The sequence below is a fragment of the Rattus norvegicus genome, chromosome 2, assembly GCF_036323735.1.
Source record: "Rattus norvegicus strain BN/NHsdMcwi chromosome 2, GRCr8, whole genome shotgun sequence".
Taxonomy (NCBI): domain Eukaryota; kingdom Metazoa; phylum Chordata; class Mammalia; order Rodentia; family Muridae; genus Rattus; species Rattus norvegicus.
In genome coordinates, this window is record NC_086020.1 from 171,734,452 (window position 1) to 171,757,301 (window position 22,850).

The window sequence follows — 22,850 nt, forward strand, 5'->3', positions numbered from 1 at the left end:
TTTGGAGGCCAGGGCAGTGTGTAGGATACTTTAGAACTGGGGTGAAACAGGGGCTTATGAGCTTCCAAGTAGGTGATGAGAACTCAAATTGGGTCCTTTGCAAGAGCAGTGAGAGCTCTTATCAACTGAACCATCTCTCTAGGCTGGAGGGTTTTAGTTCTAGATATATTTCAAGAATTCTGTAGGAGAAAAAGAAGGCAGGCTTTAACTGATACGTAGTATAATCTTTGCTGTAAGAACAACTTTGAAATCAGGGAGGTTTTTCTTTTGTCTTCATCTTTTCCTAGCACCTGTCTATGTAAATGAGTAAGCTGCGGCCTTCAGTGGGAATGAAACAGGGTCACTAGCCCAGGCTAGCATGAGACAGAGCACATAGTGTGAGATGTCATGATTTCTGACCTGCCTTCCTCTACCTCCAGAGGGCTGAGCGTGGAGTCTTATTTGGAGCTGAGATCCAGCTCAGCTTTGTGCATGCTGAGTAGCCTGCCAACTAAGTCACATCTAGAGCACGGGAAATACAGTTCTGAACAGCTAATTCTGTTATCATAGGAACATCCCTTCCAGTCCTCAGGAGGCAGAGGAAGGCAGATCTCTGAGTTCAAAGCCAGCCTGGTTTACAGAGTTAACAGGACAGCCCGAGCTGCATACAGAGAAACCCTATCTCGAAACCAACAAAACCCAAAACATTCCTTCTACCACCTTTCAAACTCTCAGGGTATTGTTATTATTTTGTTTTGATTTGTTTGCAGCTAACTATACAGGAAGACAGACAGACAGATAATTGGGAAGCCAAGAGAAGCCATTATTATTTTCTATTTATTTTATTATACACTGAATTAGGGGAAATAAGGTTCAAAAGTTCTGAAAAACACAGCCTGAACCAGCGACAGGAAACCTGGCACACATACCATCTCTCCGGGCCTAACCTGACATTCAACAGCCCTGTAAGATCTTCTAGTCTCTGCCCGAGCCCAAACACACCCTCCCGTGGGAGCACAGTGATAAGAACTAGTAGGTGGGCAGCATTAGACTGTCACCAGGTGGAGAAACTCAGTCACCACCATTTTATTATCAAATAGTGGGAAACATCAGTGGTACTTTCTGGCAGGTTTAATATTATTAGTCATACTTGTGTATAAACCATAACTATCATTACTTTCTCCTAAAGTTTAGGACACACAGAATGCATTAGTGGGAGAGTAGACTTGATGCAGAATGGAATCCCACTATGTAGTCCAGGCTGACCTTAAATTCAGGGTCTTCCTGCCTCAGTCTCCCAACTGCTAAGCTTGTGGGCAGGTGATGCCCACACCTGGTGTCACAGTGCTCCATTAACTTCTAGTTCTTAGAATATCTTTGGTGTAGATCAGAAAAAGAAGGCAGGCTGTCTAATTCCCAGGGTCCAATACATTGAGGCTTTGGACTCCTTAGGGCCTTGACTGCTTCTTCACACTGAGGAGCAATGATCACATCTACTTTGAGGATTTCCACAGAGAGAAGATGAGCACACACCACAGACACTCATAGCAGGAAAGCAGCAAAGAGCCCTCAAAGCACATTAGTTCTTCTTATTTGCAAGAAGGCAAACCTTCAGGATTCCATGAAACTCCCAAATGGATGGTAAATTCAAACCCATGAAACTGTAGGCTGCACACACACATCATGGGGGGAAGAGGTGGGGAGTTGTTGTTTCGTCTGGCTTGTGTGAAGCCTCATAGTCAATGCCCAGTACCAAAGAAAAGCAAAACCACATGGAACTCCAATTCACCTCTTTAGATATGTAAGTTCAGTGATCAGGAACTTAGCTTAGGAAAAGTCATAGAGTTAAACTTGGAGCAACTGTTGGTCTCACAGAAACATACTTTTATAAAGATGGTTCATACCACGTGTGAAGACACTGACTTGTGCACCCTCGTGAAGCCTTTGCTGTAGTCATGGTCCTACTCACCTGTCCATCGATTGGCGGCTTCCTTAGCTACTTTATTTGCTTGACCTGAAAACAAATGCAGTCATTTGTACATAGAAAACTACTCCAACCCTCTACAGATGTGAACCAATGTCTCATCAATTACGCATGTATCAGAAATTACCAGGGAAAAGCTCAAATAGTACTTTAACTCTACATCTTAAAAACCTGCTCAAATGCTCAAGAAAATCTGAGGTAATTCAGTTACACTCAGTAAAGAACAGAAAGACAGTGTGGCTAGCTTCCCTTCCCTAAATCTCAATCAGCGCTGTACTGACTTTTTTAAAGTACAGACTTATTCTATACACGGGTTGTTCGTCTGTCTATTTGCTTGTTTATGTGGAGGCAGTACAGGTGTGGAGGTCAGAGGTCACTTGTGGAGGTTGTCAGACCTGGTGGCAAACATTTTCATCCTCTAAGATACCTTGCCAGCCTCTAACGTACAGGTTTAAAAGAGATGATTCTCAAATAGCTTACCATATCAGATGATAAAAACAATTTAGTGGTATGAGTTTTAATGTATGTATTCTTACACTATGGTAAATCTGACTTCAAAAATTATTAGAAACAAAGCCAGGCATGATGTTTCACAGCTTTAATCCCAGCAGTTGGAAGACAGAAGCAGGAGGATCTCAGAAAGTTCACAACCAGACTTGTCTACAGAGTGAGTGCTAAGAGACTCTGCTCAAAAACAAAACAAATCAAAACAAACATTTTAGAGGCAAGCAAGTAATCCCATAGGAGAAAATGCTTACTTTACTTTATATGTTGAATATATAATCTTATGCCTTTGACTTCATGCTCGAGGCTGAGACAGGAGGATCTCAGGTCTGAGGCCAGCATGGACTACACAGAAGAAACCAAACCAAAACCAAAAAAATGTAAAGTAATGAATATGCATTTTGCTACTAAACACATCTGTAAAGTGTCTCCAAGTCACCTTCAACAGGACATAACAATGCCATGACCAAGTAGGCATAAACTTATGAGGAGGACTTTATGTTTATTGCTTGGCTGGTTGGTTTTTTGAAACAGGATTTCCCTGTATACCAGTCCTCAATATCCTGAAACCCACTTTCTCACAGAGATCTGCCTGCCTCTGCCTCCTGAGTACGGGGATTAAAGGCATGCACCACCACATCCTGCTGACCTTTATTTCTTTAATAAGTTATCTGTTTTTATTTTATGTGCGTTGGTGTTCTGCCTGCCTGTATATATGTGTGAGGCCGTCAGAGTCCCTGCAACTAGAGTTAGACAGTTGTGAGCTGCCACATGGGTGCTGGGAATTGAACCTAGGTCTCCTGGAAGAACTTAACTCTGAGCCATCTCTCCAGCTCTGATCTTTATTTTCTTATTGAAAATAACGTAAGTTTTATATGACAGATTTCACCCTATCAAATCAGTGGGCTGTAAATCACCACCACTATCTTAATCACAGACCATCTTATCAACAGTAGGGAACCGAGTGCACAAAGCAGACAGCATCCCCCATGCTCTGCCCCATCAATCACCCATTCGCTCTCCATCTGTGGCTCTCCCTTGTGGGGAGACTCCATGTGAAGGAAACATGTATCCTCTTGTATTTGGGTGAGCATTCCTCGTTCAACTGTCTGCTCAGTATTCAAGTCCTAGAGCTTTCAGCTATCACTGTTGAATTATTGATCTGCCCCATTACTTCTTGAGGCTTTCGCCCCATATATTTTATAATTCATGTTATATCTGCATATATTAATTACTTTTCTGTTGCTATGATAAACACCAGGACCAAAGGCACCCTATGAAGAAATGACTCTATTTTGGGTTAGAGCTCCATCTCAGTTGGGAGTCATGGCAGCAAGCAGCAGGCATGGAGGAGGCATGGAGACAGCAATGGGGAGCCTAGAGCTCACATCTTCAAACACAAGCAGGAGGCAAAGATCAAACAGATAAAAAGCTTCAAACTCTCAAAACCTGCCTCCTGAGCAAACGTCCTCTACAAGGCTGCAGCAACCCCTGGCTGGGAACCAGCATCAAATTCCGGAGCTCGTGGGCACATTCCTCTCTAAAGCCGTCACGTGTGCGTGCATATGTAACTTGCACGTTCCGATCCGTCATCATCATAAGCTGCACTCTCCACAGTAGCCACATCTTGCCTCAAAGTCTGTTTCTCTGCTCTTGGTTCAGCTGCTCTGACCCCTTTCAATTACTGCTTGTGAGTCTTCCTCCAGCCTTCTACTCTCAACATATTTTTGTCTTTAAATAGGAGTCTCTTCTAGGTGGTATATAATTAGTTGACTTATTTCCTTCCATTTTGGCCTTCTCAGTCTTGTCACTGGAAAACAAGCCATTTTCACTTAGTGTAATTAGATGCCATTTCCATGACATTCTGCCATTCCCACATATGATGGTTTAAATGAGAAATGCCCTCGTATTCCCTCAGAGTTGAACACCCAGTGTCCGGTTGGTGCACTGTTGGAGGAGGTCACAGGACCTTTAGAAGAAGACAGAGCCTTGCCGGAGGAAGCACGGCACTGGGTGGGCTTTGGAGTTTACATCCATGCTCACTTCAGTCCAATGCTTTGTTTCCTGTCTGTAGTTTTAACTGTGCTGGGCCAGCTCCTTGTCCACGCCTCAGTCACCACTGTGGACTCACCCTCCAGAACCACAAGTCAAAGGAAACCCTTTCATCCAGAAGTTGTTTGGTTGGGCGTTTCTCATAGCAACAGAAAGAAACTAACGCACTATGTCAGATGTCCCTTTTGTCCTTCAATTTTTCCAAAACTAATGTTTGTATGAAGTGGAATTAAAGTTTTTCTGTCTCTCTCCCTTTCTTCCTCAAATTTATACACTCTAAAATAATGTAAAACACACACACACACACACACACACACACACACACACACACACACACACACAAAACAAACAAAACAACACAAAAAACTGAAAATAAAACTCAGGGTAACTGAGTGGTGGCACACACCTGTATCCCAGCACTCTGGAAGCAGCGGCAGGCGAATCTGAGTTCAAGACTAGCCCTGTCTACAGAGTGAGTTCCAGGCAGTCACGGGTGCACAGGAAAACCCTGTCTTAGAAATTAAATAAATAAAAAGAAAAAAGGAGAAACTCATGGCTTTTGCTTGCCAGAAAATATTATACAGAAGAAATTTAACCTCTAGTTTCCTCTGCTGTTTTGTTTTTTTTTTTTTTTTTTGTACCATGTACTTTGGGGCTGTTTTTGATATCTTTTGGTATTTTGGTATTATCCTAAGGAATACCACTAATGTTTGGATTTATCTTTTGGTGACTATCCTAAGGGTTGGCACTAATGTCTGAATTTATAGTGTTCTAGTTCAGGTACATATCAACTTTATTTTCATCCCAAGCTTCCCTGCCTTATGACACCACTGTCACAGTTATGCTGTGATGGCCATTGTCTGTACTTTATACACTATATGATTACTTCACCAGCATGACTGCTTTACACAGCACAGCCGTCTCCTAAATCAGATTAAAAGTAAATACATGAGATATAGGTAAATTGTCTATTTACTTAACCAGTAGCCTTCGCTGTGATTTACTTCTTCATAGTGACCAACCTAGGTGTCAATGTTACTTTACCTCATTTGAAGAACTCCCTTCCTACTTCTGAAGGGTTCAGTGCTCACTAAGATATATTTCTTGTTATCTCTGATATCTCTGAAGGAACTGTTTCTGGAAATACAAGCCCTGATTGACAGCTTTCCTTCAGTATTCTGAATACATCCTCCCCACAGTGTTTTTGAACTCTGGGTTTTCTTAGAAATAAGTGGCTAATTTCAGTGAAGATCTCTGACTGTGATGACTTCTTTCTTGCTTACTACTTTCAAAACTGCCCTTAATTAGAACAATTTGATCATGATGTCACAGGTCTCAGAATCTGGAAATGTTCCCTCCTTACTGGGTTCTTCCTCGTCCTAAGACCAGAACATTTCTACTGTGCCATTTTTCATTCTGTTGACGCTTTCCCAGTTGGCTCAAACCACATTGTATGCAGTCTGACCTCATCTCAGTTATTGCAGTTCTAAATTCCAGAATTTCTACTTGGTCAAGCTTGCAGTACGGTCTCTACTTCTTTACTAGTACCATGTGCTCTACGTAGGCCCTCCTTAATCTTTATAGACAGGTCTTCTTTGGTGAATGTGTTTAGAACAGCTCGCTAAACTTGTCTGCTGAGCTTAACACTGCTTCCTCAGAGCAGCCTCTATCTTGTAGCTTGTGAGGTATATTCTCTTCTTTCTTTGCATGCCCTATACTATTTAATACAAAACTGAGCATTTAAAAATATATCATGGCAGCCAGGCAGCGGTGGCACACACACTTACACCATGGCAGCTAGGGGGAGGCAGCACATATCCAGAGCTCAGGAAACAAAGCAGCACTAAGTTGCCCAGGTTGGCCTCGAACTTCTGATCTTTATGCCTCAGCCTCCCAGACAGCTGGGACTGTAGGCACGTAAGCCACCACATCTGGCGTACTTTCAAGTATTTTTGTGGAAATCTAGTTTTACTTAGTCTTATTCAAATAATGACTAAGGTGGCTAAAATGAGATTATCTTTTTTTTTTTTTTTTTTGGTTCTTTTTTTTCCGGAGCTGGGGACCGAACCCAGGGCCTTGCGCTTCCTAGGTAAGGGCTCTACCACTGAGCTAAATCTCCAACCCCGGTATTATCTTTTGAAAATAAAACTGTTGCTCTAACTTCTCGATTTCCTGGTTACTCACAATTAAACTTGTGAATGATATCAATTATTCCACTGGAAGGATGAACTTCAAATACTTCCGGCAGGCATTGTTTGGAAAGAAATTAGCACTAGCCACGTCTACATGAACTATCACCAGGAAAGCCCGTCCCACATGCGTGGAGAACAGTTTGGATAAGCCTGATTGTTGTAATGTGGGTGTGTGAGCTGTGCTGGCTGGTAAGAGCTAAATCCTATTAAAATCAATTTCTAATAATCCTTTAATCCAATTCTTTCTGACTAACTTGATAGCTGAAATCCTACAAAAATCTTCATTATAAAAAAGCACATTAATATTTGGGGTTAGAAGTTAGCGTCAAGTAAAGTTATTCAAGTTGAATGATGAGGAGAGTCCTGACATCTGCTGCTAACAACTCTGTTTCTTACATCTGTGGAAACTGCAGTTTCCACTGAATAAATGCATGGATGGTTTACTGCATACACTGCATGGCGTAGGAGGCTGGGCGATGGCCAGGGTACAGTCTGCTTCAGAAACATTTAAAACAACTGCTTATTTTTATAGATACTTTCCTGGTCCGGCAAGCACTGTGCTCCTTTCTGCATCCAGTTACACACACGTGAAGCTAAGCTGTGCTCAGTTTAGTATCTAACTTTTTAGTATCTAACTTGTGTCACCAGTTTAATATCTAACTTTTCTCTCTGCTGTCTTCAAATACACTAATCTCTTCCTTGGCAAAAGGCAATCAGCTATTAATCCAATCCAGTGTAACTGTCATGTCAGAGATAGTTCTCCTGTCAAGAAATGTGACCACTGTAATGTTCTGCCCTGTGGGTTCTACCTCCCGTTCATTACTCTGTTCTGACTGACACCCTATTCCGTCCAGTCTGCACCACACTTTTCTAGTCTGCATAACTGGAGATAGCCTGCATTCTAAGCAACCATATTTGCTAGGTGATTTTAGATCTTTGTAAGTACTCCTGAGCTTGTTTTGGGACATGCCAAGTTAGCTGGCAGTAGGTGGCTGCTTTCAATCTTGAGTGTCATGGTGAGTAAGTGATGTTTAGAAGTGATAGTGGCCAGGGTCACCTGCCCAAGGAAACACCTGGTACAGTACCATGAAAATCACAAAGTGACAAATACTAAATCTTCACAAGGAGGGTGAACACTAACACCTACAACTCCTAACCAGAGAGAGGAATGGGACGTGAAGAAAAGAAGTGCTGCTCCCAGGGCAACAGTGACAGCCAGCTGCTGTGCAGTGGTTTTTTTGTTTTGGTTTGGTTTTTGGTTTTTGGTTTTTTCCAGGCAGGGTTTATATGTGTAGCCCTGGCTATCCTGGCACTATCTCTGTAGACTAGACTGGCCTTGAATTCAGAGATCCACCTGCCTCTGCCTTCTTAGAGACAAAGATTTTCACAGAAATGGAAGTAGAACTCTTTCAGACAGCCGTTTTCAGCAAATTTAGTGTCTGGGAGACAGATCTGTTCACAGATTCACTATCGACATCCAGAAAATAAAGTGCTTAGCTAAACCAGGCACTACAAAATTAGCTATTTCAACGGAAAGTTGTAACATCAGAGGAACCTCAGGGAACACAGATGCTCACAGCAGCAGGAGACCAAAAGGGTGGCTACCCAGAAGCCAGGGCTGCTAACCTTCCACTCTCAAAAAGGAAAGGTCACCTGCTCGAGATGCAGCTGTGCGGTGTGCCTAAGGTCCTGAAGAGCTTCACAGACCCGTGTCTTCCCCAGACTCAGTGCCCTCAGGTGACTTGCTTGAGATCAGCATGGCTGTCTCTTCCAGCAGTTCCTGAACTCACCTGCCCTGACTCACCCTAATCCCTCTGTGACTGATTCAAATTCTCATGTTTCCTAGGAAGCAAATCTGGTCCTCAGACCCTATGACTGGAGTGCTCCTTTTTGCCTGCAGTGTCAAGTGGCCCTTGCTGCTGTTCCTTTAGGGCAGCACTTGCTTGCTTAGCTGGCTTGTTTCTTTTTGTTTATGCTCTTTACTTCTTAGCCATAGTCTAAGAAGTCCTGTGGTCTCCACTGTATAGTCATAGATAGTGCTTCCTTGGGCAGGTGGCCCTGGCTGTGCTGTAATTCCAGCATCCTGGAGCCTGAGGCAAGGGAATTGCTAGCTTGAAGCCAGCTTTGGCTACATACAGAGAACTTGTCCTCAAAAGACAACACGCACGCACACACGCATATTCGAGCTTGGCCACCTTAATTATAATCCAACTCTTCTCAGGCTACTTCCAATGTACCAAGTAGTCCCAGTTTTCTCAAAGTCTCAGTCATCTACTATGTCTGAGTTTTAAAAAGATACACTTGGTAAACTTTGTCTAAACAAAAATAAGCTAAATAGAAAAATATGGGGAAAGTTATATATATTTTCCTAAATGTAAATATTATATTTTTGTTTCTTAAAATTCTGTAAGTGTTCTAATTTTATATTTTTATAAATATATATAAAATATATATAATATATAAATATAAATATATAAATATATAAATAATACTGAGCTTTGAGGGTTCTATTGAAGAAAGGCAGGTAAGATGGTTCAGTGGGTCAAAGGTGCTTGCTACCAAGCTTAATGACCTGAGTCAGGCTCTGGGATCCACATGGTGAAAAGAGAGAACCAACTGCTATACGTTGTCCTCTGACCTCCACTCAGGAAGAAAGTCACTGGTATATTCATAAGGCAACCCTACAACCTGGCAAGCTCTTGTATTTATATACATCCTTTTCTTAGAAGGATAGTCTGTATTTCCTCAATAGGCTGGAGGTGCCTGAGAGCACACTGCTCCTTCTCTGACCTCTCAGTTTGCTGACTGTCTGATGCCTGTCCTGTCCTTACCCGCTTACCTTCCTTCCTTCTAAAATGCTTTTGGTGGCAAAGCTGTGAGCACTCAAGGCTGGACTGAGTCTCTTTAGAAAACCCGAGTAAGGCAGTGTCTTTCTGTTACGACCACAGACAGCTGAGCACGCAGCCCTGAAGCGGGGTTAGGAGGGAGCCTGTCTTCTCACATAAGAGAAGAGGAGATTCCAGGCACCTAGAGGTGCAAAGTCCCCTGTTACCAAATTAAAGATGCTCAAGTTATGACGTAAACTTACGTATTTCTTCCACAACCTGCGGGTCGCATTCTCTGTATTTTTCCACTTCTGCCTTAAGTTTTTTCCTTTGGTCTTGAAATGAAGAAAGTTCTTTTGCAAGCATGGCCCGTTCTTCCTAGATATAAAGGATTTCATGTATAGTTAGGCCAAATAAAAGCTTATGTATATAAAGTAATAAATTTCAAAATACATGTTTTTGACATGCTACAGTTATATATTCAGTTCTCAGTGTCCATGGGTTCTGCATCTGAATATTCAATTATCCACAGATCAAAACTACTTAAACAAAACAAAAAAACCCCACCTGAACTAAACATGTACAGAAGTTCCTCTCAATGTACTAAACACGTACAAAGTTCACCCTCTGAATGAGACAGCATAACAAACGTTTACAGGGCATTTCTGTTGTAGTAGGAATTATAAGTAATTAGACATTATTTAAAAGGTATGATTATAAAAACTATATGCAACTATTCATAATAGACAAATATTACATTTATACCTAAATATGCATTTTACATACATGTATTATACAGAGATACATATAATTGACGCTTTAATGTATGCATTATTTGTGTGGATGTCGGAGAACAATTTGCAAGAGCCAGATCTCTCCTTCCATCCTGAGGGTCAGGATGTCTCTCAGGCTGTCTCCCTAGGCAGCAAGCGCCTTTACCTGGTAAGTACTCACTGGCCCAGATTATTTTAAATAAGGGACTTGGACATCTGGATTTTCATATCTCACAAGGTCTAGGAGCCAATCCCACTGTGGAACCTGAGGTAGGATTGTACTCACACATATGTACAGTGTAATAAGCCTGATTCTCTGAAATCTCAAGTGCTTTCATAGATACAGAGTAATTAAATAAAAACAAGTATGTCGAATGCAGTAAGTGTAAGCAGGTGAGCAGAGATGTTTAACATGGATGAACTCGAAGGATGATGACGCTCCCGTAAGTCAGTCAGGGGAAAGCTCACACTTCTGTTTGGGTGCTTTCATGACTTGTACTTACACATGTAAGTCACAGTTTCTGGCAACATCAATCATTCAGCAATTATCCTTTAAAGAGTATTTGAAAAAAATTCTAGAGCTTTTTCAATTTTAAGTGATTAACCTTTATAAATATTTAAAGGAATCAGAAATGGCCTCCTGCCATTTTTCTTTCAAGGTGAACAAAATAAGGCTTTTAAATAGCATGAGCCAACAGGCAGGCGCCCTATGACATTTTAGACAAAGTCTTTATCAACTCAGAGATGCCACCGTGCTACAATTGTGTGACGAACATTTGTGAGATGTGAAAAATAAATCCACACAAAATCAAATGCTGGTGCCGAGTCTCAGATAAATTCAAGGCCGAAATCAAAGTGCAAGTGGCCTGACTGGAGCTGGCCTGAGTCTGGCTCCCTGCCTACCACCCTGCACTTTCTACTTGTCCTCCAGTTTGGCTTTGCTGTTGGTCTTGCTGTCTAGACGGTCACATGCTCTAGAGTAGCCCAGCCCAGAGCAGTGCATGATGGGAACATCCTAGCTCTGCACACTCCAGTACAGGGTCATTAGACACATGTGTGTCATTATGGTAGCTCTGACTTAAATATAAATGGGTGAATACAATCCATAAATGCCACACTGACACAGCTCAGAGAAATATAAGGCTAAGTGGGATGTAACTGTATGGTCTTTCCTTGCTATCTAAGCCCAGATTATCCAAGCATCGACAAAAGACAGGGAAAAGGAAAGGCTAGTGAAGAGGAGCAGAGGGAGAACCTCCACAAAGTGCAGTGACGACTCTGCGGCACTTGAATGTGAAGAGGCTTGGACAGCACCAGCACAGAAACTGCTGCCAAGGCGTGTGATGCCCTCGTGCTTCTAGTTCTAGAGATATGCATGGCAGTCACCGCTTACACTGCTGGCAAACGAAATGTCTTAGAAAGTACCTGACAATGTACCTGGGGTTAGCTACTTCTTCAGCATCATTACCATGACTGATCCCTAACAGACAGGGGGCGCGTACTATTATAGAAACTATTTACACTCAGCTCCACTTTTCGCTATTGAGCTCCGAGATAAAAAGCACACACAGCCTTTATATTTTTAATAATCCTGAAGCAGCACAAAAACTGGGCAGATATCCAGCCTCCATGTTACCAGAATCTACTTTCCTATTGATAACCCTGAATTATTACTACTATTGCTATGTTTCATCTGGGCTGCTTTTGACTCCTTGGCTAGCTGACAGGGCCACGTTTTTCTGGTTCACCTAATCCATGGTGGCTTCTCCTTCTCCCTCTTGCACCTTCATAATCATATTAGATTCTAATGTAGTGACTTACAATAAATGTTTTTAAGGTTATTCATATAGTAAATAGCTAAAAATAATCAATGTTTAACAATTCAGTTATGGGGGGTTGGGGATTTAGCTCAGTGGTAGAGCGCTTGCCTAGCAAGCACAAGGCCCTGGGTTCGGTCCTCAGCTCTGAAAAAAAAGAAAAAAAAAAAAAAAGAAAGAAAAAACCCAATTCAGTTATGCTATATATGGATAGATGGTCTTCAAAAGTATCATAGATCCACAGAATGTGGCATTTAAAATCATTTCATTATTAAAAAATCTTTTGATTACGAGACAGATCTGCTTCTGACAGTATCCCATTCTACTTCAAAGATGTTACACACCAATGCCTCCATGTGGTGGTGTTTCATTTGTGACAAGCTAGCCACTGTACAAAAAAAATGCCCCAATTTCAATTACAGACAGAATGCTATTCGAAAAGGACAAACAGATACAAGATAGTTGACTGCTAAGCTCTGCCAGACAGGGTAAGCTAGTCCTTCATAATTCCTGCTTCACTTAAGGTCTGTCAGATGTGCTGGGCCAGAAGGCTGAAGATGGATACTCCATCATTGTAGGAAATACTGGGGACTGATCAGGCAGTCAGCTGTCGCTGCCAATTGTTTAAATTTTGGAAGCTATGTTCCTGCATAGTCAAATATATATTCCTTCTTAAATCTCTGATGGGGTTGAAGACTAGTTATAGTCTGATAATTGAACTTAGCTGTTTAGCATTAAAGAAGGTGTTCTAGATTTAAAAGGATGGCTTTCAGATAGTAATACAAGTTAAAATCAAACATCACTGAGGTACAGAATTGTAAACTCTTTAAGTTAGATGATAAAACACTTTATCTAGATTATCAAATATGATGGACCAGATATTATAAGTATATATCATACCTTATAATTTGTATACTTATTATAATTGTATTCAATTTATATCTGAGAAAAAGAGTCCTTTATTGGACTAAAAGCAGGAATTGTTGAGGGTTTGTCTTTTATTGTCTATTGTAATGCTATGTGTGAGCCCCTAAGACATGCCAACAGCCAATAGCTGGGCAGAAGAGACATAGGTGGGGTTTCAGTTTCCTGGGCTTGGGGTCAGAGGAGGAAGAGAAGGAAGGTGAAGGTGCAGGAGAGAGAAGGAGAAACCACCATGGGTTAGGTGAGCCATAAATATGTGGCCCTCTGGGCTAGCCAAATGGAATTAAGAGCAGCCCAGATGAAATAATAATAATAATAATAATAATAATAATAATAATAATAATATAAGTAGTAATAATTCGGGGCTACCGATAGGAAAGTAGATTCTGATAACATGGAGGCTGGGTTTCTACCCAGCTTTTGGTTGTTCACCAATCAGAAATAACGTGGGGCAGGGTCACAGGGGCTACAAGCAGACTCCAGGTCTTTGGGGCCCACACTTAGCATTACAATAGAAAGTAAAAGACACAACCTCAACGGAGTACTTCTGAAAATTCCTGTAGTAAGACTTCTTAGGAATTACTATACCCTTCGGCTTGCTGACAGATCCACTGTGGCTTGGCAGTGGGCTTGTCCCCACCCCCAGCTCCACTAGCTACTGAACTGACTCACACTCAGTAGCCTGGCTGACAACTTCCAGACATGCCTATGCCACTATTCATTGTAGGTGCTCCTATCAGTTTCTGGAACAAAGAAGCAGCAACCACTACCAACTGCAGAATTAGCAGGATTGGGTGATGCCAAAAGGTGACCTTCCCTTTAACAGTTTACAGAAATTAATGTCCTCCAATTCCTATCTGTGACTGCTGAACAGGAACAGAGGCCAAGGTGGAGTGTTTAGTAGTCTGTTCAGTTCTTTGTCTTCCTTCCCTTCCTTCCCTTTGATTCTTTCTGCTATTGTTGTTTTAAACTAAAGTATCCTTATGCCAGGCTGGCCTTGAACTTACTAGGTAGCTGAGGATGACCTTGAACTTTGGACCTCCTGTGAACTGGGCTCCCAGGCAAGCACTACCCCAACTTAGCCACATTCCCTATCACTGGTATGTTAGTGTTGAGCCAGGTTTCACTCCATAGTCCAGGCTGGCCTGGAACGCATTATGTAGTCCAGCCTCAGCCTTTTAAATGCTGGGATTATGGGCATGAACCACCACACCTGACTTAAAACATTTTTATAACTCCATTGTTAAAATAAAGAGCAAGCCAGAAAGTAGCCTGATCCTAACATACAAAATCTATAGTAGCACATTAAAGCACATATTACACTTTTACCAGTGAAAAGGTTGGGATAGTGGTAGAGTAGAGCACATGCACAAAGCTCTGGCTTCCAATTCTAGTATCAATGAGAGAAAGAAAATAGACCCTGCCTCTGCACCCCTATCCATCAGATCAAGCAGCGCTCCTTCAGCCTCCACTACCCCTGTGCCCACCCCATCCACATCCCTTTGCCTCAGCCTTCTTCAGTTGGCACTTCCTGGGAACCTGCCTGTATGTCTGCCAGGAAAACATGTAAGTAATCTTCAGGTCTTCACTTTGTCTCTTCTCCTTTAAATCCAATAGCCCAGTCTCTTGCTCACCTCTGTAGAGGGCACCTGCTGCAGCCTCCTCTTCCTCCCTGCCCCCATTTCTAGCAGACCCCATAGATCCTTTAGTCCAAGCCTCCAATCTAGTATATATTCTCTGGGAACCCAATAAACTACCAGCTTTGGCCTCTGCTCCTTCCCTGTACATGTTTGGGGTCAGGGGTTGGGGTAAGCACATCTCAGAGGCGCACTCTGCATTCTTCCCTCTGTAGACCCCTATCTGCACCTCCCCACTTCTAGTCTAGCTCCACCCCAAAAATCAGCTTCCCCTACAAGCACATTCTAACTGGAACCCCCAGTAGTCATACCTGTCAGGATCTCAGAAGTATTCCCTCCCAGGCAACCCATAGCCATCATATTCTCCTAAGAACCAGAGAGGGCAACAGAAACCAAGTAACAAAACATCCACTCAACAAAGACAAGACCAGACATCAGCACCTAAAATTACAATCTTCCAAATCCCAGATGACACGACACCTACATAAAAACACAACTATTAACAGCCAGGATAGCATGTCTCCACTAGAGCCCAGCAATCCTACCACACTGCCCTGAGAAATACAGTGAAGCTGAAGCATGAGACAAGGACTTGACAATAGACTTTAAGAATATGTTAGAGGGCCTTAAAGGGGAAATGAATAACCCATTAAAGACATCCATGAAAACACAAACAGTGGAATGAAATGAAAATTGTTCAAGAACTATAGATGGAAATAGAATCCGTAAAGAAAACCCAAAATAAGGGAAAGCTAAAAATGAAAAATGTAAAAACGTAAAACAAGAAACTCAGTGGCAAGCCTCACCAATAGAATACAAGAGATGGAAGAGAGGATCTCAATCATTGAGGACAAAATGGAAGGAATGAATGCCTTAGTTAAAGAAAATGTTACATTTAAAAATACCCAGGCACAGAGCATCCAGGAAATCAGGGATACTACAAAAAGGACAATTCTATGAATAATAGAATAGAGGAAAAGGAAGAGACCCAAACCAAAGGCATAGCAAATATCTTCAACAAAATCATAGAAGAAAAATTCCCAACCTAAAGAAGGTAATATCTATCAAAGAATAAGAAGCATTCAAAACTCTAGACTCTAGACTAGAAAAGAAACTCCTAACTCATATAATAATAAAATATTAAACAGAACAAAGAAAGATTATTAAAAGCTGCAAGGGAAAAAGTAATATTTAAAGGCAGACCTACTAGAATAATACCTCATTTATCAATAGGAGACTCTAAATACTAGAATGGCCTAGAGAGACTCTAGGAGACTCTAATATACTGCCCCAAACTACTATACACAGCAAAACTTTTTATCACAATAAATGGAGAAAAAGATTTTGTAATAAAACCAAATTTAAGAACTATCTACCCACAAACCCAGCCCTAGAGAAGGCAGTGGTTCTCAGCCTTCCTAGTGCTGCTATCCTTATGCTATGGTGAGTCCCAACCATAACATTATTTTCTTTGCCACTTTATCATTGTAAGTTTGCTATTGTTATCACTCATAATGTAAATATATGTGTTTTCTGATGGTCTTAGACAACCCCCATGAAAGGGTCATTGACTCCCGAAGGTTGAGAACCACTGCACTAGAGGAAAAACTTCAACCTGAAAAAGCTAACAACACCCAAGACAACACAAGAAATAAAAAATATCAGACCATCAATCAAAAACAAACACCCCTCAACCACACTGCTCATCATCAGTAACTACCATCATCCATGGTCTCAATCTCCCAATAACAAGGCACAGTTTAACAGGATGGATTCATTCATAACAGGCGTCATCCTTCAGCTGCATCCAAGAAACACATTAACATCAAGAATGGAATTAACCTCAGAGAATAATAGTGGAAAAAGATATCCCAAGAAAATGGATCTAAGAAGCAAGCCAGTACAGCCACTTTACTATGTGACCAAAACTACTCAGAAGAGATAGAGAAAGACACCATGTACTCAAAGGAAAAATCCACAAAGAGGATATTGCAATTCTTAACATCTATGCAGAAAATACGGGTACCCAAGAAACTCTATTACAGCTTAAATCACATATTGACCCTCACACAGTGATAATGCACACAGTTCTTTAGATTTTAGATACCAGATAAAGTCAAGTTGACAAAACAACAATTACAAGTTCACCTCCTGTCAGGTTAACACACATAATCATATCTCCTTAAGTCATGCTTAATTTCCAAATGAAAATAATAACCATGTCATAATTACGTATAACATGATAAAACTCCCCCACATACAATATATGCATACAATGCAAGTGCATTATATATTTAATCAGGTCATGACTATGCCTAACATAATATAACCACACCTTATACAACTGCAAGCTTATTACAAACTCAGAATAGGTGGCGATGTTCCTATTACAGGGCACCCATTACAGGACATTCTTTCAGTATCTCAGACTTAAATATGATAACCAATGATATTCTCTTAATTGAGCTTAGATTACATGACAAAAAAGTGGAGGAAAACAAACCACAAATATCTGTACAAACACAGTCTTAACAAAATATGAGAGAAATATTCATGTCAATTATAGTCCTCACTTCTGCAAGTGGTCACACAGCCTTAGCTGGTGTTTATAACTCCCTGTCCTCCACCCTCAGCAGGCACTTCAGCAGGTCTTGGCTCTTTTCTTGGAAGAGTGACCCATACCTTTACTCCTGAAGGGTATGTACCTTTTGTCATCCTGCGTGGATTAGGTTGTTGTAGCTTCCTATGATTCTAATTACTAGACACAATAACACCAAGAGACACGCAAAAGAATCTCCTACGCTCCAGACCTAATCTCTCTTACCTCCATTGTGAAGAAGCAATCCAATTTTCCCTGGTAAACTTGGTCAGTTACCCTCCTAGTACCCTCCTAATTCCTTTCTTAGGCTGTAAATAATAGTTATTCCTTTCATAAGCGCTATATGGGGGAAAGGCAAATCCATAACCAGAGTAAGTATCTACTCTATTAAGGACAAAGTGTTGTCCATTCCAGAGAAAGGACACTATTTATGGCTCAGTGTTGGTCTCTATGTTGGCAGATCTGGCAGTCAGCAGTAGCTCTACCTGTCAGCTCTGGTGAGTGGAAGTCCATAGTGTCTAGTCCAAGCATAATCCTCATCTCTGCCACCATGGGCACACTGCTCATGGCTCCATTTGGCAATGATTGGGATGGACAGGGAAAGAGACTTATCTGTAGAACAAGTCACCCTATCTACTTGCTTATTGAAAGCTTCCTCTGCTGAAGTCACCTTTTGATGAGCTTTTAAATGGTATACAAGTATCTTCACATCCTTCACATATTTGAAGAAATATGTCCATATACTTATTTTCCAGATGTCTTTTTCACCAATTGCCAATTATGGTCTTTCCAAGTTCCTGACCACCCAGCTAATCCATTGGCTGCAGCCCATAAATCAGTGAACAATCACAAATGTGGCCATTTCTCCTTCTAAACAAAATGTATGACCATGTGCACTGCCTGGAGTTCTGCCCATGATGAAGACTTCCCTTTACTAGTTAGTGTCTTTCAGGGTTGTCCCAGAAGGAGGTTGTAATGCTGCAGTTGTCCATTTCTGAGTGATGCCTGCATAGCATAAAGAATGAGACCCTCATCTTCTCTTCCTCAGTTATAGGGCACATCCCATGAGGCTATAGGTGCATGCCTAGCAGAAGACTGCATTATAACAGGAGCAGAAACCATAGGAATCTAGGCAACTTCATGTAACTTGTTTGTGCCTTCAGAACCTGGTTGGGCCTGATCACATATATGCCAGTTCCGTTTGATAACAGACAGCTGCTATGTACATCCTACTCTACGGCTTAGTGGGTCACATAGCACCCAGCTCATGATGGGCAACTGAGGTCTCATGGTGACTTGATAGTCTACTGTCAAACATTCAATTTCCACTAAGGCCCAATAGCAGGCCAAGAACTGTCTCTCAAACAGAGAATGGTTTGTAGATAATGAAATTGCTCCAAATTCCCAAAGGTCTCTTCCGTGCCTTGCCTATAAAGGGCCTGCCAGAGGCTCTAAACAGCATCCCCATGGGGGACGATTCTGATGCTCTGATCAGGAATGAAAGTCCTGTTCCCCAATTGGTTCTTAATCATCAATAAAGATGCTAGCAGTCAATGGCTGGGGTTAAGAGGCGGGACTTCCAGCTCCATCTCCACCCCCTCCCCAGCTAGGCTGGCAGATGCAGGAGAGGAGAAAAAGATTTGCCATGCTTTGGAGGGAGAAAGTGCCACCAGCCCTGTGAGATCTCGGGCAGAGTGGACATTGGCTGCTTCCCCAACTGAGCCTGGGGTAGCAGGCGGTAGATTAGAAACAGCTAAGCTGAGGGCAAGACTTAGGGTGCTGAGCTAGGACTAAAGGTAACTGAGCTGAGGGCAGAGTTAGAGGTGTTGAGCTGGGAGTAAAGAGAAGGGCAGTGCTAACCAAGAGAGGCTTAGAAGAGCCCAGCCACTGAGCAAAAACCATATAAGAATAAGTTGATGGATGTGTGTGTTTTATCTACAGATCCAAGGGAACCTGGGTGGGGCTAGCAGCGTGGTCTGTCTAGCGCTTATAGCAGGGTAGCAGGATCTACACATTCCTATTTGCCAGACACCTCCAGTACTGGTCAGCTGGATCATGCGGTCAGGTGGCAGAGCAGCCTGTGCCTATTAGAGCCTTCTCCTGTTCCAGGCCCCACACAAAGCTAGCAGCTTTCAGAGTCATTCGGAATATGGACCGGAGCAACATACCCGAGTGAAGAATGTGCTGTCTCCAGAATCCAAATAGGCCTACTAATGGTGTGCTTCTTACTTGGTAATGGCATATCATGCTATGCACCATTCCTAAAAAATGCACTTATTTAGAAGGCCCTTGAATTTTGATTGGATTTGTCTCCCAACCTCTGATGTGTACATGTATTACTATGAATTCAAATGGTTGCTACCTCATGCTTATTTGGCCAAATCATCATAATGTCACCAACACAGTGCACCAATGTGATATTTTATGGAGGAGACAGATGATAAAGATCTCTGGTAAGTTATGACACAGGACTGGAGAGTTTGTATATATTTGAAGTAAAACTGTAAATGTATACTACTGGCCTCGCCAACTGAAAGCAAGTTGCTTCTGGTAGTCCTTATGAACAGGTACCAAGGCATTTGCCAGATTAATAAATGTATACCAGGTAAAAGAGGCGTTAATTTGTTCAGGAGAATAACACATCTGCTACAGCAGCTACAACTGGAGTCATGACTTGAGTTTCAGAAGTCAACAGTCATTCTCCATGATACATCTGTCTTCTCCACTGGCCAGAGAGGAGCTGAGGAGGCTGTGATGGGAACCAGAACCCCCAAATCTTTCAAGTTTTTGATGGTGGCACTAACTTCTGCAATTGCTCCTGGGATGTCTTTGCTCACTATTTTTCTTGACAGAAGCAACTTTAAAGGGTTCCATTTGGTCCTTTCAACCATAACAGCCACAGGTCAGGGAACCAGTGTGGGAATTCTGCCAACTTATACATTCCAGAACTGGGGAAATAACCACAGGATGAGTTCGAGAACCTCCTGTGAGTTGGACTTCAGTCAAAACTCCATTTATCATCTGACCTCCATAAGCCCCTACTTTAACCAAAGGGCCACAATGCTTGTTGTGTTCCCCACCACCCTAATCAGAGTTAATTCAGGACCAGTATCTAACAGACCCTGGGAAGTCTGATTGTTTCCTTTCTCCAGTGTACAGCTACCCTTATAGAAGGCCACATAAAGAAAGGCTAACAGCAAAACTCAGGTATTTTATCAAGATCTTTCTCCAGAGGAACCTGGCCATCCCTTCATTTAAGGGTTCCTGGGTTCAAAAAGTACTCAAGTCTGGAAACTGATACACAGGCTGAGATTTCTTTCTGCCACGATCCAATGTAGCCTTTCTTTTATTTGTTTTCGGTTTTGTTTTGTTTTTTTTTGGTTTTTGTTTTTGTTTTTTTTTTTGTTTTTTCTGCTTATATAGTTCAAATAAAAATGTAGTATGCTTTTATCTGTTTCACGCCTGACCCAGTAACAAAGGTTCATTTAAGTCATGCCACCGTGAAAATCACTGCCTGAGCTGACCATTATGAGTGAGACTATGATGGACAGACATCTCTCTGTCTACGCTGCCTGTTACAGTAACCATGCTCACCTTGCCTTTGGCCGGCCAGTGCTGCCACCCTGGCCAGTGCTACTTCCAGGCCCAATGAACCCTTTGTGTTTAATTCATCCAACAGAGCAGCAGTGAACCCTAAAGTCTGCCACAGGAAAAGGGCAACAGCAAAGCTCTTCAAATGTGCTGGTGCCCCTCCCACCATTTTGTCTTATATGATTAGAGAAGGGTATGTCTTCTCGGCCTTCCATAGTGGAGGATTACATTTTTTTTTTTTTTATTAACTTGAGTATTTCTTATATACATTTCGAGTGTTATTCCCTTTCCCGGTTTCCAGGCAAACATCCCCCTCCCCCCTCCCCTTCCTTATGGGTGTTCCCCTCCCAACCCTCCCCCCATTGCCGCCCTCCCCCCATAGACTAGTTCACTGGGGGTTCAGTCTTAGCAGGACCCAGGGCTTCCCCTTCCACTGGTGCTCTTACTAGGCTATTCATTGCTACCTATGTGGTCAGAGTCCAGGGTCAGTCCATGTATAGTCTTTAGGTAGTGGCTTAGTCCCTGGAAGCTCTGGTTGCTTGACATTGTTGTACATATGGGGTCTCGAGCCCCTTCAAGCTCTTCCAGTTCTTTCTCTGATTCCTTCAACGGGGGTCCTATTCTCAGTTCAGTGGTTTGCTGCTGGCATTCGCCTCTGTATTTGCTGTATTCTGGCTGTGTCTCTCAGGAGCGATCTACATCCGGCTCCTGTCGGCCTGCACTTCTTTGCTTCATCCATCTTGTCTAATTGGGTGGCTGTATATGTATGGGCCACATGTGGGGCAGGCTCTGAATGGGTGTTCCTTCAGTCTCTGTTTTAATCTTTGGGAGGATTACATTTTACACTGTGTGTCTATCTAGCATTGCAATTTCTCTGAGCCCTAAAATCCCTTCATCAACACTAAGTCAAGGGATATTAGGCATATTCAACTCCTTTTCAGTAGGCCATCTTTCAACATACACTTCAGCCAACCATTCAAACAAACCTTTAACACTGTTTAAAACTAAGCAAGCTTCCCTATTAAACAGAGAATCTCCTCTACTCAGATGGCCTATATCAATAAGCTCAGCCTGATTCGCTTTTATGTTCCTCATTAAAACCCATTCCCACATGTATTCCCTAAACTTCTGCTTGAATAAACTAGCAAAACCATTAAGCTTTTTAGCAGTGTGGCACACCTCCTCGTGGACTATCCTCCCCTCTAGGAAGCTGCTTAGTCGTTCCTCTGGTTGCAGGTCTGGAGGCAACTATTTGTGTCTATGGGGAGCATCAGTATCATCTTACCTAGCATCTTCTTAAGGGCAAACCACTGCTGGGTTATTGGACAATGAGGATTAATCTCAGTCAGTGGTGGGAAAGGCAGTATTTCAAGGGATGTGAATGGCGGTGCATCTTCTGCTGAGAGTGGCTACTTCCTCAGGTGAGACAAACCATGAGAATCTGAGGGTTGGAAGTTCTTAATCTCAGTAGGGTCCTCCCACACAGGTTAGGGGATCCCATTCCTTCATCAGTTCACTTAATATCCTTAGAGGCTGGGACTTAAATTTTTTGTATAATTCAACTAGTCTTATAAAGAAGGGTTCAGTTTGACGTTCTGAAACTTGAGCTTATCTATAGATGCTGGAGAGAAGATTCTCTTCCAGGGTGCATCTAGAAATCTTTAGAGTGTTTGTGTCACCTGGGGCCGATCAATTTTATCACTGAGTGCACTGTTGTCCTTCACAGTGTTCTGAGATGCTGCAAGATTTTTAGTTTTATCACAGAGCACATTTTTCCCTTTGTCAATTTATCCAGAGATGTTCTAAGCAATAAACCAGAATCGTAATTTTCCTTATTTTTCTACAATCAGTCAAAAATTTTATATTACAGAATCACCAAATCTGTTGCCTCTCACAGCTGGTGAATAATGAATGTATTTATCTATAATAAAATAGTTCACAGCATGGGCTTTCAATACCATCTAAGTGTCTTT

General features: G+C 42.0%; 1 protein-coding gene across 5 annotated transcripts in view; it reads right to left on the minus strand.

The window, feature by feature from the left end:
• Mnd1 (meiotic nuclear divisions 1) overlaps positions 1 to 22,850 on the minus strand; it is a 62,602-nt gene that overhangs the window by 2,929 nt on the left and 36,823 nt on the right. For 4 of the 5 annotated variants that reach the window (NM_001398663.1, XM_063281594.1, XM_063281592.1 and 1 more), the window contains 2 exons: positions 9,800 to 9,914; positions 1,949 to 1,993 (listed from right to left, as the gene is read on the minus strand). In NM_001398663.1, coding sequence (NP_001385592.1) covers positions 1,949 to 1,993; positions 9,800 to 9,914 — 160 coding nt within the window. Of the gene's footprint in view, positions 1 to 1,948; positions 1,994 to 4,918; positions 5,028 to 9,799; positions 9,915 to 22,850 lie in introns of those variants that run through there. The other variant, XM_063281595.1, reaches the window with a different exon arrangement.